Source organism: Rhinatrema bivittatum, chromosome 6 (assembly GCF_901001135.1).
Source record: "Rhinatrema bivittatum chromosome 6, aRhiBiv1.1, whole genome shotgun sequence".
Classification (NCBI taxonomy): Eukaryota; Metazoa; Chordata; class Amphibia; order Gymnophiona; family Rhinatrematidae; genus Rhinatrema; species Rhinatrema bivittatum.
This window is the reverse complement of record NC_042620.1, coordinates 177,902,161-177,918,884: the sequence shown is the minus strand read 5'-3', so window position 1 is coordinate 177,918,884 and position 16,724 is coordinate 177,902,161. Positions and strand designations below refer to the sequence as shown.

The 16,724-nt window shown below is 43.7% G+C and overlaps 1 protein-coding gene across 5 annotated transcripts in view; it reads right to left on the bottom strand.

Moving 5' to 3' along the window:
• VPS8 (VPS8 subunit of CORVET complex) overlaps window positions 1–16,724 on the bottom strand; it is an 818,099-nt gene that overhangs the window by 766,033 nt on the left and 35,342 nt on the right. For all 5 annotated transcript variants that reach the window (XM_029606199.1, XM_029606197.1, XM_029606196.1 and 2 more), the window contains exon 4: window positions 6,452–6,582. In XM_029606199.1, coding sequence (XP_029462059.1) covers window positions 6,452–6,582 — 131 coding nt within the window. The remainder of the gene's footprint in view (window positions 1–6,451; window positions 6,583–16,724) is intronic.

Sequence of the window (16,724 nt, the reverse complement as noted above, 5' to 3'; positions counted from 1 at the left end):
CTGATTTTGATCTTTAGAATAGTTTCCACTATTTTTCCCAGCACTGAAGTCAGGCTTACTGGTCTATAGTTTCCTGGATCACCCCGGAGCCCTTTTTAAATATTGGGGTTACATTGGCCACCCTCCAGTCTTCAAGTACAATGGATGATTTTAATGATAGGTTACAAATTTTAACTAATAGATCTGACATTTCATTTTTTAGTTCATTCAGAACCCTGGGGTTCATACCATCCGGTCCAGGTGATTTGCTACTCTTTAGCTTGTCACTCTGGCCTACCACATCTTCCAGTTTCACAGTGATTTGGTTCAGTTCATCTGAATCATCACCCTTGAAGATCTTCTCTGGAACTGGTATCTCCCCAACATCTTCATTAATAAACACAGAAGCAAAAAATTAATTTAGTCTTTCTGCAATGGCCTTATGTTCCCTAAGAGCCCCTTTAAACCCTCGATCATTTAACAGTCCAACCAACTCCCTCACAGGTTTCTTGCTTCGGATATATTTAAAGTTTTTTTGAGTTTTGGCCTGTACAGCCAATTTCATTTCAAATGCTCTTAGCCTGCCTTATCAATGTGTACACTTAAGTTGACAATGCTTATGGTTTTTCCTATTTTCTTCATATGGATCCTTCTTCCAATTTTTGAATGATTTTTTTTTAGGCTAAAATAGCCTCTTTCACCTCACCTTTTAACTACGCCTGTAATCATTTTGCCTTCCTCCCACTTTTCTTAGTGCTTGGAATACATCTGGACTGTGATTCTAAGCGCAGGAATCGTGCCGCTCTTTCCTGGGTTGGGCTCTTGACGAACCGATCATCAAGGTAAGAGAACGTCTGTCACGTACAAATGACGGACGCCCCCACTACTGCCAGATGCTTGGTTAAGACTTGGTGAGACAAGACCAGGCCGAACAGCAATACCTGGTACTGAAAGTGTCAATCGCCCAACAAAAACATGAGGTACTTCCTGTAACTGTGGAAGATCTCGATGTGGGATAGGCGTTGGTGAGGTCGAGGGAGCAAAGCCAATCTCCCCCCTGAAGGAAGGGAATCAAGGCGCCCTAAGAGACCATCTTGAACTTTAGTCTTTTTAGGAATCTGTTCAAGGCTCTCAAGTCTCTAGAATAGGACGGAATCTCCCTATTCTCTTTGGAATCAGGAAATATTTAGAGTAGAAACCCTGCCCATGCTGGTTCAGCAGAACAGACTCAATGGCCCCGGCAGCTACGAGGGCGGCAAGCTCCACCAAAAGTATTTCCTGATGCGAGGTCTGACTTCAGGAGGGGCAAAGGGGAGAGGTTTGTGGATCACCCAGGAAGTTCAGTCAGTACCCTCGAAAAACAATGGACAGAACCCACTGGTCTGAGGTCACTGTCCCAGAAGAACTGCAGTTGGCCTCCAACCGGAGGGTCGCACGTCGAGGGGACGGATGATTGGCTTATGCTCCCTCGCAAGCAGTCAAAACCCCATAGTGGGGCTAGACTGGGGCACCAACTGAGGCCTGGGGACCCTCGTTTGACTGGAGCAGGCCCTAGAGCTTACTTGCTGGGAATGCCCTCGAGAAGCAGGAAGGAGGGAGGGTTAGTATTTCTTCTTATAGTAGAAGGGCTTCCTTGAGCTCTGATGCGAGGAATTCCTGGCCGAGGATGGTGGGTCAGAGGCACTGGCAGAGAGGTGCTGGAGAGTCTCATGGTGGTCCTTCAGCTGAACTACAGCATCCCTCACCTTATCACCAAATAGGCTGTCACCAGTACACAGCAGGTCTGTAAGCTTCTCTTGAACCTCCGGCACTAGTGGGCTGGCGGCTCCAGCTCTGAACCACGCCATCCTGCGGTCTCCTACACCTGCTGCCGATATCCCAGCTGCCATTTCAAACACGACGTAGATGGAACACACCTCGTGTTTGCCACATTCCAAGCCTTGTTGGACAACCACTGCAAAAGCGTCTTGTTGCTGTTAGAGCAGGTGCTTGGGCAGTTCTAGGAATGTTTACATAGGTTCCGGGAATACTGTGTCATGTACAGCTGGCAGTAAGCAATACGGACTACCAATATGGCACCCTGAAACATCTTCCTGCCCAGTGCATCCAATGCCCTGGGCTCTCGACCTGGGGGCGGAGGCGTGGGTGTAAGAATACTTGGCCTTCTTTAGGACTCCACCATAACCCGACTGGTGTAGGAGTTAACGCCTCTCGAACCCCAAGGCATGCTGTACAAAATACACAGCGTCCGCCTTCTGATTTACAGGAGGCATGAACACGGGATGTTCCCACATTCTAAGGAGCAGCTCCTTGCAGATGCCATGGACGGGAACAGCTACCACCTCCTTTGGGGCATCCACAAACTGGAGGACCTCCAGCATCTTGTCTCTGGCATCCTCTTCTGTCAAAAGCTAGAATGAAATGGTTTCTGCCATGGCCCATACAAAGCCTGCAAATGTCAAGTCCTCAGGCAGGGCCAGACGTTGCTCCTCTGGAGGAAACAGGTCTAAGGGGAGGTCCCCAGATTCATTGCAGGAAGGCTCGGAGGAATCATCCCCCCTCAGGTCGTAAGGGGTATCGTCATCACTGAGATTGCCCACAGGCATCCATAGTGGGGGGCCCTCCCCGGCCCATTGGCTTGGACACAGGACTGCTCCCAGTGCCCTTGATGCCTTCTGGAAACACTAGCCATGGAACCGGAGGCCTCAATGGTGTCGTCAACTTTAAAAGACCTTCCTCTTCAGAGGAACCCACAATGGAGATCGCACCGGAAGGAGGAGGTAACGGTGGCCAGTGGGACATATACAGCACCTGGGCCACCAGCAATCGGCTGCATGGGGAGAACACCGAGAAGTACATAGAGGCACTCCAGCAGCAGTGCCAACATGGAGGGTGTGGGTTCTGGCACTAGTGGGGCTGGCAGCTTGATTCCCTGCAGGGCTCGAACAACTGCCAGTTGCACCTTGCACTCCAACTCCTCCTCGAAGACCAACGACAACAGGGCGGACTGAGAAGGAGGAGGCATAATCATATCTCCCTCGGAGCCCCAAGGAAGATCAGTACCCAGCACCAGAATGGTGGAGAACGCCTTCTGTTTTTGGGTTCGATGGAGGGTGGCACCTACTCTCTGTGGGGACACTTCGGGGGCATCACAGCCGAATCAGATGCCAACCCAAGCTCAGTACTGTGCGAGGACTGTGACCAGTGGCAATGCTTCTTTGACCTCCCACGATGCTTGGCCCCGTCTTTCCCCAGTGCCGAGGGTGATGGAGATGGAGATGAAGATGAACCTGAAGTCCTCCAGCAACATGAGGTTGAGGAAAGATGGTCACCGGCACCACCCTCCACCAAAGGTCCATTGGTTCTCTGCAGCCCTTCAGTGTCGAATGCCCCAACGCAGACGTCAAGGGCTCAGACTTCTTCGACCCCAAGAGCTTCTCCATTTCATCCAGGCAGGCACGCTGGACCTTGGGGGGGGGGGGGGCATCTGATCACAGAAACTACACCGCCGGACGTCATGCGATGCCCCCAGGCAAAGGACACACACCTCATGTGGATCCATAATGGACATAGTCTGAGGGTACCAGCGAAAACCCGACAACACCTGACAGAAAAAAAAAAAAAGTCAATGAGATGTCTATGGCCGGCAGATCTCGAGAACTATTGGGAATCGACCGCACAGTACGAAAAGACTCACTGTACCACCCAGCTAACTAAGGCTGGCAGGAATCGAGAGGGACTTGGCATAGGAGAGTCGAAAAAACGACTATAGAAAGATTTCCACAGAAAAAAAAAGAGCACAAGCTCCACAACCACGAGACAACAGCTCCGTGGAAAAGAGATTAAAGAGAGACCACACGTGGACAGTTTTCCATGCTGGACTCCATCTGTTGATGTCACCCATATGTGAGGACTACCATCCTGCTTGTCCTAGGTGAAAGGCCAGTTGCCTTTAGAGTGGGCAACAACGTACTCACAGTCTGAACCTGTTAGACAGAGTCCTTAATCGTCGCAGCTTTCTTGGGTGGGTCCTGGACTAGTCTGGCAGGACTAAATAAAAGGAAATTAATAGGTAAGTCAAATTTCACCTTCCTTATCATTCATGCTAGACCAGTCCAGACAAGCAGACATATAGAAGCTATACCCAACCAGTGAGAGGAAGCCACAATTGCTCTCAGGACTCCTGCATCCAAAGCACAGCCTCTCCCAGCCTGCATACCCATACTGAAATACTTAGAGCAGGGATACAATGAAGGCAAGAATGCAGCCCTGCCATTATCTTCTGGGAAAATAAATTATCTTTACCTATGAATACTCCTGTACCCTCATCAAGCAGGGTCACTAGACCGCTGAGACCTACAAACTCTTGATGGAGAGGGCCAGAGTGTCCCTCTCCTTTATTTCTCCTGAAATTATTTAGAAACCACTGTGCTTTAACAGAACACGTTAACAGACCAAAGAGATCTGAGAAGCAATGGATCACCTAAAATCATCTCAAAGGTGACCTACAATGGACCTTAAGTGGCTATCCTTGTCTTGGCTTACATTGTCTTAAAAGTTCCTCTGGGAAACCACATTGGTGTTGCAGGGAAGGCCGCCAGTTCTACAGGCTGCTCTCTTGATCACTCCACTACCAGAGAGGGCAGGAAAGAGGAACTCCAACATGCCTAGATATCACCTGCTGCAATAATTTGATAGCAAACTGGAGCTGTGCAGACTCTGCTGTGCCTAAGGGTAAATCTAGAGCCACCATAGAACTTATCCATTTAACTATTGTAGAGAAGAGATTGGTAGAGAACCTGTAATGCTGGATTTATTTATGTAATTATCTAATTTTTGGCTCAAAGCAGCAGTAAAATGGCTAATTCTGCCAAAATGGGCTTTTGTCCAGGCACTGTTCCATGTAAACCATAACACTGTCTTCCACCATAGGAGCCAAAATTTGAACTGGGGAACCCACTCAGTTTTGCTTTTGGCAAGATGCTGACCTTTCACTGATAATACACTCCCTGATTGGTTCCTGCCTGATTACAAGCCAGACAGAATGTACCATCTGACATGCTGAGCTACCATGACTTACCTGTTATGCCTCACCCCTTTTTTTCTCATGGACTAACCAAAAGGCAGCAAGAGAGAGGAAGAGAGGACGGTAATCACTTCAGACACCCTGCCCTTTTCAAATCCAGCACAGCACCACTGAAGAGTGGGAGGCAATCCAGGCAAGAGGCTTTGTTACAAGCCTATTTTTTTTTCTACTGCCTTTATATTGCTCTCCAAAACTAGAGGGAACGCATGCTATTAGTAGCTACTGGGGCTAGACCCACCAAGGGAACAAAGTCACTGGGAACCACCCAGGGCTTGACTCATTCTGCACAACTCAGACCCCAACTGAGTCTGTTACCAAGGAGGGAGGGAGAATCAATCCAACAGGACCATTGCTCAGAACAGCCCCAGGATTCAGCCTATATTCCACCGAGAACCTGGGCCTAAAGTCTTCCTGGGAGCGGCCTACACATAGCAAAAGAAATTAAAAACTCTCCTGTTCAACCATGCTTACACAGAATAACTCCTTCCACTCCCCCTCGCAGTCCCCTTTCAGGTGACCTCCTTATATTAAGGAGACTTTCATTGTAAATTGTTTTGGTTATTACCTTCTTGTTCTCCTATCCTTCCTACTGCCTTTCTGTTCTTCCCCCCGCCCAGTTACATTCCCCTGTTGCAATGTATTTTCCAATCTTTTCAGTTACTATGTGAACCGGTATGATGTCCCCACAAATACCGGTATATAAAAGTTTCTAAATAAATAAATAAATAGCTGCAGCACCAGTTCACACATCTGCTCCATCTACACAAAACAGAGAAATACTGATGAGCTGAAGGCACCACCAGACCTTTATAGGGGGAGTGAAATCAGCTTTGAGCTTTTTTCAATGTTTCCATCTGCTGGCAGGAGGACAAAACACTTGTCTGGACTGGTCTGGCCTGGCATGGGTGATAAGAAAATGCATCTCAAACTATGAAAAGAAAAATAAATGACCTGATTTGCTGGGGGGGGGGGGGGGGGGTATTAGGAAATTCAACAAGTACAATTAAAAGACTCAATATATTGAAGGTTTATCACAACACAATTTGTTCATGACCCCCAAACCCTGTTATTTCAGGGACTTCACATGTATCACTATTTGACCTAGCACTACTGAAATGACAAGATACTAACAGATTCTTGTCATGTCATGTAATATTTCCTTCCAATGAATAAAGTTTCACCAAACGATATGAAATGACTGAATTATTCATAACATTTTACCACCAATGTGAATATTCCTAAAGAATTACAAATTCTAGAAGTTTCTAAGTTAATACTATGGACAAGCTAGTATTTGACAGAATACCATCTCGTCTGAAAAAAATGGTTCTGCCCATTGCTACGACAACCGCACAGAAGACTGTCATGCTCATCAATTTAATATACCTTTTCAAGTGTGAACGGTCTCCACTGTCTGAGCTCGCCAAGGATGATGTATCACAAGAGTGTGTATCAACAGTTTCTATATTTAAAAGAGAGGGATCCTCTGGAATAAAGGACTCGTCTTCATCATCAGTCTGAAAAAGGAACACAATCATCATTTGAGGTGCATAACTGTGGACAGAGTGTATCAGTGGATTGGCATCAAGATGAACCCTTCACCTCATTGGCATGGTTTCAATTTGAATTATGTCAGAGTTGACTAACAAAGCTAGAATATATATTACAGGAGGAATTAAAGTATAGCAAACAAGTATAAAGCACTGTTTGAAAAATGGGTGGTGAAATACCTAACTTGCAGCAGCACAAAAATCTCTCACTATAAAATAAATAGCTATTTTCAAAAATGCCCACAAATGTTGAACACTAGCATCCTAACCTGTTATTTAAATTATCATCCATGTTATAGTTATATGCAAATGTATAGGCATTCCTGGTCAAATTGTATATTTCAATTAATCTCTATTTGAATATAACCTAACAACCTCTACCTCTAATGAGTATTTTTCACTTAGGTGATAAGAGTTTCTTTTTTGTAGTTAAATAAAACATCTTTCTGTAATTTTAAATGTCTAATTACTATTTGCTGATTTTAATAGATTAAAAATAATAAAACCATGAATGTGTCATGTGCAAACATTCGGACACCTTTCCAGTTGATTCACTTTTTCTTTTTTTGTTTTTTGTTTTTTTTTAACACAAAAGTTAATAATGCCCAAAAAGTTGATTAACTCATAAGGCCTTCATTTAGTCAGGTGAAGACAATTCAATGGTTAAACAAATATTGTTATAGAGCACAAAGTATGCTATGGATTGATGAAACTACAGAGAGAAAAATTCTAATAATTTTATTAGTATTATGCCCAATTGTACTAAGTACTGTGGAAAAACCTACTCAGACAAATGTAAATCTTTAGCTAGCTATCCAATAACATTTAAAAAAAAAGGAATTCTCTCACCCAAAATAGTCTAAATCTTACCATTTTGGCTGGCATGCTGGAGTAAGAAATGCTTTCTTTTTCTTCTTTGTGAGAAAGAGAGAGCTTGTTTGTGTGTGTATGTAAGAGTTCTAATAATTCTTATTGTAAGAGTTCTTGAAAGTGTAAGCTCTTGATTGTGAGAATTCTGATGCTGTCATGGACAGAAATACATAGGAACTACATGACCATATTTGGTATGTCATTTACTCTTCGGTCAACAAACATGGAAATCAACATCCAGTACTTATTTTTCAATATTCTTTGCAACAATTGAGACAGACAGAAAGGGAGTTCACTCTCTTCTATATATTACTGAGAGGTAATATATGTCCTAACCGAAATATAACCTTTGTGCTGATTTGGTGATATTCTCTGTCACTTATAAATTTCCTCATGAGAAAACCATGGTAAGATAGAAAACTGCAAAGGAAGATAGGCTATCTTGCAAACTAGATGTCAGTTTGTGATAATGAGCAATGTCCTAAGATATCCATCCAAAACAGATTTCCATTTCTTTAACAAGATTAAGCAGCTTTCTTCCTTGTGCTGCCCGGTGTAAAGGCAAAATATTGTCAATAAAAAGCAAGTCATTCAACATCCATTCCTTTTGTGTTATTTTTCTTGTACTTGGCAAATACTGTGCTGATAAAAAAAAAAAAAAAAAAAAAAAAAATCATCTTATGTTTGCCTAGTGACAGAGAGACTGATTTTTTTTTTAATTCTCATCTACTATCTACACTGACCAGTCTATACCTATTAACCCACCCCAGTCTGACCTTTCTAACCGCTCTGACCTTTCTAACCGCTCAGGTTTTGACTGTTGCTGTGTGTACTTTCAACAACCAGGGGCTCCTCTAAGCAGCAGTTGCCTGAGCATTAGAAAATGAAAATAATTCACTCTTACAAAGCAAAGGAAGGCTATAAAAAAAAACCTATAAACACTTCAAGCTAGCAATTTCAACTGTTAGAAACACTGTTATGAAATAGAAGTTACATGGAACCATAGAAGTCAAGACAAGATCTAGAAGACAAATTTCTGATAGAAATGCCTGAAAACTGATCAGAACTATCAGATCCTTGCAAAAACATGTGCTGAAAAGTTTAGCTGACACTGGAGTAGCTGGCCACTGGTGCGCAATACAGCATTGCTTACACAACAATGATCTGCATGGAAAAGTAGTCAGAAGGAAACATTTCTTCAACTTAATCATAAAAGTCATCATCTAAGTATCAAAAATGCAACCTTGATAAGCTTGACAGTTTTTGAAACCATGTGTGTTAGAATAATGAAACAAAAATTGAACTGTTGAGCAACAATCACACTGTAACTTACATTTCTTAACAGTGCTTCTGAAATTGCTAGCTAGAAGTATTTAGAGATTTTTTTAATAGCCTTTCCCTGCTTTGTGAATTACAATATCTTCATTTTCAAATACTCAGACAGTTGCTGTTTAGTGGAAACTATTTTTGTTAAAAGTAGGCAGAGCAATCATAACCTGAGATTTTAAAAGGGTCAGAGTATTTGTTCCACGGAACTGTATTCACAACTAATTGAAGGCCATGAATTAATCAACTTTTTCAGCTTTAATAACTGCAAGGATGTACAAACTTTTGCACATACCATATTTATTATTTTATTTTCAATTTGTTAAAATGCACAGATAAATAGTAATATTACATTAAAAACTGCAGAAAGATGTTTAATTTTGTAATATGTAGAGGTTGTGTCAGCTTCTGCTCCCTCAGAGATTTACTGAAACCATCAATTTGACCAGGGGAGCCTAAAGTTTATTATACAACTGTACCTGAATGAGCATTTCTAAACAATTTATTGTAAATGTTAATTTTTAGCTCTTCTGTTTATCTGATAGGTCAAAATCCTGGTAACAGTCATCTTTTTGTTGTGCATTAATATAGTGTTTTTGTCCAAAATACTATACAGTGGTTAGCAAGGGATAACAATAAATCAGAAGCACAGTCTGCTAAGCAAACTGGGAATATCTGGGAGGTTATACTGTGCAACCTGTATTGGAAGTATGTTATGGTAACAGGATTATAATCTTACACTTGCAGAAAGTGTTCTGGAAGTTTTACTAACCACAGGGTAGACAGATCTTAAATTTAATGTCTCATCTAAAAAATATCACTCTTGATAACATTGGTACCCGTTTTCCGTTTTATGAACCATTCCCTTCCTAATAATTCCTAACATTCTGTTTGCTTTTTTGATTGCTGCAGCACACTGAGCTGCCGATTTCAACGTATTATCTATTATGATGCTTAGATCTTCTTCCTGGGTGGTAGCTCCTAATATGGAACCTAACATCGTGTTACTACAGCATGTGTTATTTTTCCCTATATGCAACACCTTGCACTTGTCCACATTAAATTTCATCTGCCATTTGGATGCCCAATCTTCCAGTCTCACATGGTACTCCTGTAATGTATCACAATCCGCTTGTGATTTAACTACTCCGAATAATTTTGTATCATCTGCAAATTTGATAACCTCACTCGTCGTATTCTTTTAGAGATCATTTCTAAATATATTGAAAAACACCGGTCCAAGTACAGATCCCTGAGGCACTCCACTGTTTACTGAGAATAGCCTGGATTAAATAATAATATAAAAGACTAGCTCAGCATAACTCAGCACAAGTGAGAAACAGGCATTTTTGTAAAAAATGAGCAATAACCTTCAGCAAGAAACTGAAACAGTGGCACAGACAAATTCACCCACAGCCCAAGGCCTAAATCACTGAACAGAGGAGAAAAGAATGTCCTAGATAAGGCACCTGGCAGCCTTCAGACCTAGCTTTAGTTTTAGGAACTCTTCCGGGACTTATTCCATTCCAAATAAGGAAAGTCCCGGAAGAGAAAAAAAAAAAGGTAAAAACTTTGCCAGCAATGACTGTATATAACAAAGCAATATGCCATTTAAAAATTGGAACAGACTCTGGGGCACGTCATTATTAGACTGTCTCGATCTGTTCCCAAGAAACCTCTGTATTTTCTTGCATTCTTATCTGATCTTATTTTCCTACTTTACTTAATAAAGATTATTGTTTAGACATAAGAGTGAGATATTTCTTTGGTTACCAGCCATACAACTCGAGAGGTATGGTCCTCGGGATATAAACACAGGTGAAAAGCTCCCTGGATGAATGTATACCTAGGAATATGGTTCCCAGTTGAACATACCCTTTTCCACTGAGAAAATTGACCATTTAATCCTACTCTGTTTCCTGTCATTTAACCAGTTTGTAATCCACAAAAGGACAGTCTCCAATCCCTTGACTTTTTAGTTTTCTTAGAAGCCTCTCATGAGGGACTTTGTCAAATGCCTTCCAAAAATGCAAATACACTACTTCTACTGGTTCACTTTTATCCACATGTTTATTAATCCCTTCAAAAAAATGAAGCAGATTTGTTAAGCAAGACTTCCCTTGGGTAAATCCATGTTGTCTGTGTTCCATTAAACCATGTCTTTCTATATGCTCTATGACTTTGATCTTGAGAATAGTTTCCACTATTTTTCCCGGCACTGAAGTCAGGCTCACTGGTCTACAGTTTCCCAGATCGCCCCTGGAGCCTTTTTTAAATATTGGGGTTACATTGGCCATCCTCCAGTCTTCAGGTAAAATGGATTATTTTAATGATAGGTTACAAATTTTAACTAATAGATCAGAAATTTCATTTTTTAGTTCCTTCAGTACCCTAGAATGCATACCATCCGGTCCAGATGATTGCCTACTCTTTAGTTTGTCAATCTGGCTTACTACATCTTCCAGGTTCACAGTGATTTGGTTCAGTTCGTCTGACTCATCACCCTTGAAAACCATCTCTGGAACTGGTATCTCCCCAGCATGGAAGCAAAGAATTAATTTAGTTTTTCTGCAATGGCCTTACCTTCCCTAAGAGCCTTTTAAACCCCTCAGTCATCTAACGGTCCAACTGACTCCTTCACAGGTTTCTTGCTTCGGATATATTTTTTAAAGTTTTTATTATGAGTTTTTTCCTCTACAGCCAACTTCAATTAACAAGCTCCTAACTACTATCCATCTTACCCTGAACACCGCAAAAACCGAAATCATGCTTATCTCACCCCAAAGTCACCCCAACCCCCTCCCTTTTCCTCAAGCCCCTCCTATCCAATTCTCCCAACAAGTCCGAGATCTAGGGGTCATCCTTGACAACCACATCAACCTGAAGAAATTCATCAGTAATACACTAAGAGATGGTTTCTTTAAACTTCAAACTCTAAAAAAACTGAAACCCTTACTACACCCCCCTGATTTCTGTACAGTACTTCAAACAGCTATCTTTTCCAAACTTGACTATTGTAATTCCCTCCTCCGAGGTTTACCTAAAAACTCTATCCAGCCCTTACAAATACTACAAAACACTGCTGCCCGGATCCTCACCAATACACTCAGAAACGAACACATAACACCTGTACTAAAGGAACTTCACTGGCTCCCAATTGCATCCCGCATTCAATATAAGACCCTATCTCTTATTCACAAGGCTCTGTACAATCCAGAAATGAACTGGCTTAACGACTCCCTTAGATTCCACCAGGCTACTAAACCCACCAGACACCAACACCTCGCCACTATGCAGACCTCTTCACCCAAAGTCATCAAACTGGCCTCCACCAGAGCTCGTTCGCTCTCGGTAGCTGGGCCTGCCCTTTGGAATACAATGCCAGTAGAGTTACGCCAGGAGGACTGCCAAAAAACATTCAAACAAAAACTTAAGACGTGGCTTTTCACAAAAGCATACACCTAGTACCAATCAGCCCAAGTTGCAGACACGCTCCAGCCCTCCCCAGACCTCTCCCTTCTCCTCCCCTAACAGCTCCTATCCCCTTTAAATTCCCACCGCCACAGCTAACCCCACAGCCTTCTCAGCCAAATCCTCCTATTCTTCTCCTTTTGATTATGTCAAATTCGCTGGAATGTATAAAGCATTTATCTTTTGCCTTTCCCATTATTCCTTTCTGAAATCACCTTAGCTCCAGTAATGTATATAATTTCACAGTCCTTTACAACTTTATATAATGTATATAATTTTACAGTTTTATTCATTTAATCCCTGTAAATTGCCTTCCCCCCCCCCATTTACCAGTTTGATGTTTAATTTACCCACTACTGTTCTATGTCAAACGCTCTCCAAGCGTATGTTTTATTTTTGTTACACTGTAAATCGATGTGATATCATTGATTAATGTCTGTATATAAAATTCTATCTATAAATAAATAAATAAATAAAATACTGCCAAATTGGTTAGCTTCTCTGATTTCTCTTAGCATTTCATCATCTGTCTGACCATTTTGTCCAGGTGGACAGTAGTATATTCCTATCACTATACTATTACCCAACATACATGGGGTTTCTACCCATATAGATTCTACTGAGCATTTAGTCTCTTGTATGATCTTTATCCTGTTGGACTCTATACCCTCCCGGACATAAAGTGCCACACCTCCACCAAGTTGATCCTTCCTATCATTGCAATATAATTTGACCCTGATATAGCACTGTCCCATTGGTTATCCTCCTTCCACCAGGTCTCAGTGGTGCCAATTATGTCAAACTCATCATTTATTGCTACACACTAACTCTCCCATCTTACTTCTTAGACTTCCAGGATTGGCATACAGACATTTCAAAGTGTGTTTTTTGTTAGTATTAACAACCTGCTTTTCCGTTGTTAGGGATAATTTGGAAATCTTTAGCTCAGGTGATTTTTTACATATAGGCACATGGACTATGTTTGCTTTTATTGGAACCTCTCTGTTGGGATGCTCTAACTCTTCTGTTTCATTAGTGTCCTTCAAGGATACATTCTTCCAAACCATGCATTGCTGAGGGACTGTCGGCTTTCCCCCTTGTTCTAGTTTAAAAGCTGCTCTCTCTCCTTTTTAAAAGTTAGTGCCAGCAGCTTGGTTCCACGCTGGTTAAGGTGGAGACCATCTTTTCAGAAAAGTTTCCTCTTTCCCCAAAAGTTTCCCCAGTTCCTTACAGAACTGAATCCCTCTTCCCTGCACGATCTTCTCATCAATGTATTGAAACTCTGGAGCTCTGCCTGCCTCTGGGGACCTGCACATGGAACAGGAAGCATTTCAGAGAATGCCACACTGAGGTTCTGGATTTCAGCTATCTACCTAAAATCCTAAATTTGGCTTCCAGAACCTATGTCGTTGATGCCCACATGTAGCACGACAGCCGACTCCTCCCCAGCACTGTCTATAATCCTATCTAGGTGACATGTGAGGTCTGCCACCTTCGCACCAGGCAGGCATGTTACCAGGCAGTCCTCACATCCACCAGCCATCCTGCTATTTACATTTCTAATACTTGAATCACCAACTATGATGGCCGATCTAATCCTTCCTTCCTGGGCAGTAGCCCTGGGAGACTTGTCGTCAGTGCGAGAGGACATCACCTGGAGAGCAGGTCCTTGCTACAGGATCACTTCGAGCTACACCAGGGTGATGTTCTCCTACTGGGAGACCTTTCTGATCTAAGGCAGCACTGGAGCTGCCAGACTGGATTGGGACTTGGCTACTATGTCCCTGAAGGTCTCATCAATGTACCTCTCTGTCTGCCTCAGCTCCTCCAAGTTTGCTACTCTAGCCTCCAGAGATCAGACTTGTTCCCTGAGAGCCAGGAGCTCTTTGCACAGAGTACACACTGTGCACGGTGGGTAAAAAATCATACATGTGACACTCAATGCAAAAGACTGGAAAGCCCCCCTCTTGCTGCTGGCCTTCATCTTAATTTTATTGAGTACCTAGTTAAGTTTCGGATACTAAGGGAGTTGGAATTAAAGTAATTTAAATTTACAGGTGAATTTACTAATTAATCAGCTAATGTCCTTCAAGGGGATGATTAAACTTTCAATAAGGGCTGGTATAATAGTATGATTTAGATAAGAGCCTGATTGATTTTTAATGAGAAAGTGTCTCTTGCCTAAAAATCAAGAGTTGAGTGGGTGGGAAAGAGACACTAGAATTAAATATCTCTGGCTTGCTTATTACCTCAGACACACAAACTCTAAAGAATGTATACCACTATTTCACCTTTCTCCAAACTTTTATAAGTCCAAAGATTTCCCAAAGCTATACTTACCAATCCTTTTTAACCACCATTAAATTGATCTTCACTCAAAGAATTGAAGGGTTTGAGACCTCTGGACTCCTCTCCCGGAGGTGCTGGGAGCAGTATGCAGATGAGCCTTCCAGTCCTCTTCTACTGCAAAGGTTGCAGGGCCTCTGGAAGCTGAGGCTGTAGAATTCAATCCCCGGATCGTTTGCGATGACCACTGGACTCCTCTCCTGGGGGATGCTGGGAGCAGTATGCAGATGAGCCTTCTGGTCCTCTTCTACTGGTTGCTGGCTTAAACTCCCTCACAAGCAGTCAAAATCCCGTGGCAGAACACTGCTGCGGGGCTGGCTGTGGTCAAGGGGTGCGTGGATGCCATATGTGTGTCCTAGGCGCAGCACGCCGAGACCTCGCCCTACCCGGAGGATAGTATTTCCTCAGGCAGTAAAAGGGGCGTCTCAAACTCTGTCTCGAGGACTTCTTGCCAGAGGATCTGAGGTGCTGGCAGAGATGGTGGAGGGTTTCGTGATAATCCTTCAGCTGTGCCACTGCTTCCTTGATTTTATCTCCGAAGAGATTTTCCCCAGTACAGAGCAGGTCTGCGATATACTCCTGCACTTCCGGCTGGAGATAAGTGGCCCGAAGCCAGGCCATAAGCAGAGTGCCTATGCCCGTTGCAGCAACCCTCTCTACCGTTTCAAACACATCATAAGCAGACTGGACCTCATGTTTGTCACATTCCAGCCCCTGCTGAATCACTTTCAGGAAATCCTTCTGAAGTTGTTGTGAGAGACGTTCCACCAGAACATGAATTTGTTTCAGAAGTTCCTGGAGTACTGCCTCATATAGAGTTGGTAACATGCAATCTAGGCCGCCAGCATGGACCCTTGGAAGACCTTCCTTCCTAGAGTATCTAGGGCTTTATGATCATGACCTGGGGGAGCCAAAGCATGGGTCCGTGACCTCTTCGCCTTTTCAAGGCTGAATCCACCACTACCGACTGGTGTGGAAGCTAGCGATGGTGCAACCCACCACAGGGTTTGAACAAATAAACCTCATCAGTCTTTCGCTTACTGGGGGGATCGAAATGGGATGCTCCCACAGTCAGACAAACCGATCCTTAAAGATGTAGTGCACTGGTACTGCTATCACCTCCTTAAGGGTATCCACAAATTGGAGGACTTAAAGCATCTTGTGTCTGCAGTCCTGCTCAGTCAAAAGTTGGAATGGCACAGATTCCACCATAGTCCTCACAAAGCCAGCAAAAGCCAAGTCTTCTGGCAGAGATCTACCCCTCTCCTCCGGGGGAGAAGGCTCAGAGGGGGCAAGTCCTCAGAGTCCTCCGAAGAGAACAGGACGCCTCATCCTCCCAAGGATCATAGGGGAGCATCCTCTTCACTCAGACTGTCCGGGGACACCAGAGGGGGAGCCCCTATTGCACCCCTAGGCTAAGAACCCAAAGGCACCGGGAGCCGCAAAGGCATAGGTGCAGGCACCGGTGGTCCTGCAGGCACCGCAGAGTATGCTGGTACTGGAGTCCCCGCAGGCACCGGAGGCTCTGAGGGAATCAGTGGACCTAAAGGCACTGATCCCGAAGGGCTCAGGAGGGGTAGCGCTGACCAAGGGACCATCCATGGGAGCGAGGTCATCAGGCCCGACGGTCCTCCCCCATCGGAGCAATTGACCACCAGAGACCAGTGAGGGCCACACTGGTGCCCCCTGCGGCACTGAAGGTGCCTGGAGCACCAGGAGAGGCTGTGTCGGCAACACAACAAGCAATAAATCCAGCCGCTCTAGCAAAGTTGTGAGCACCGATGGGAGTCAGCTCCGGTGGCTCAATTCATCGTAGAGCTTGGCCAACCGCTAACTGCACTCGACACTCCAACTGCTCCTCAAATACTGACGACAATAGAACAGCGTGAGGAGGAGACAAAACCAGATCCTTGTCAGAGCCCCGAGGGGGATTGAAGCCTATCACCGGAACTGGTGGGGATCTCCTCAGGCCCTCGGCCTCAATGGAAGGTGATGCCTTCTCGGGCTGGGGGCAGCTCAGTCGGTGCCGGTGACTTCCCGAGCTTGGAGCCATGGGAAGAAGGCGATCGATGGCGATGATTTCTTGATTTCCCCCA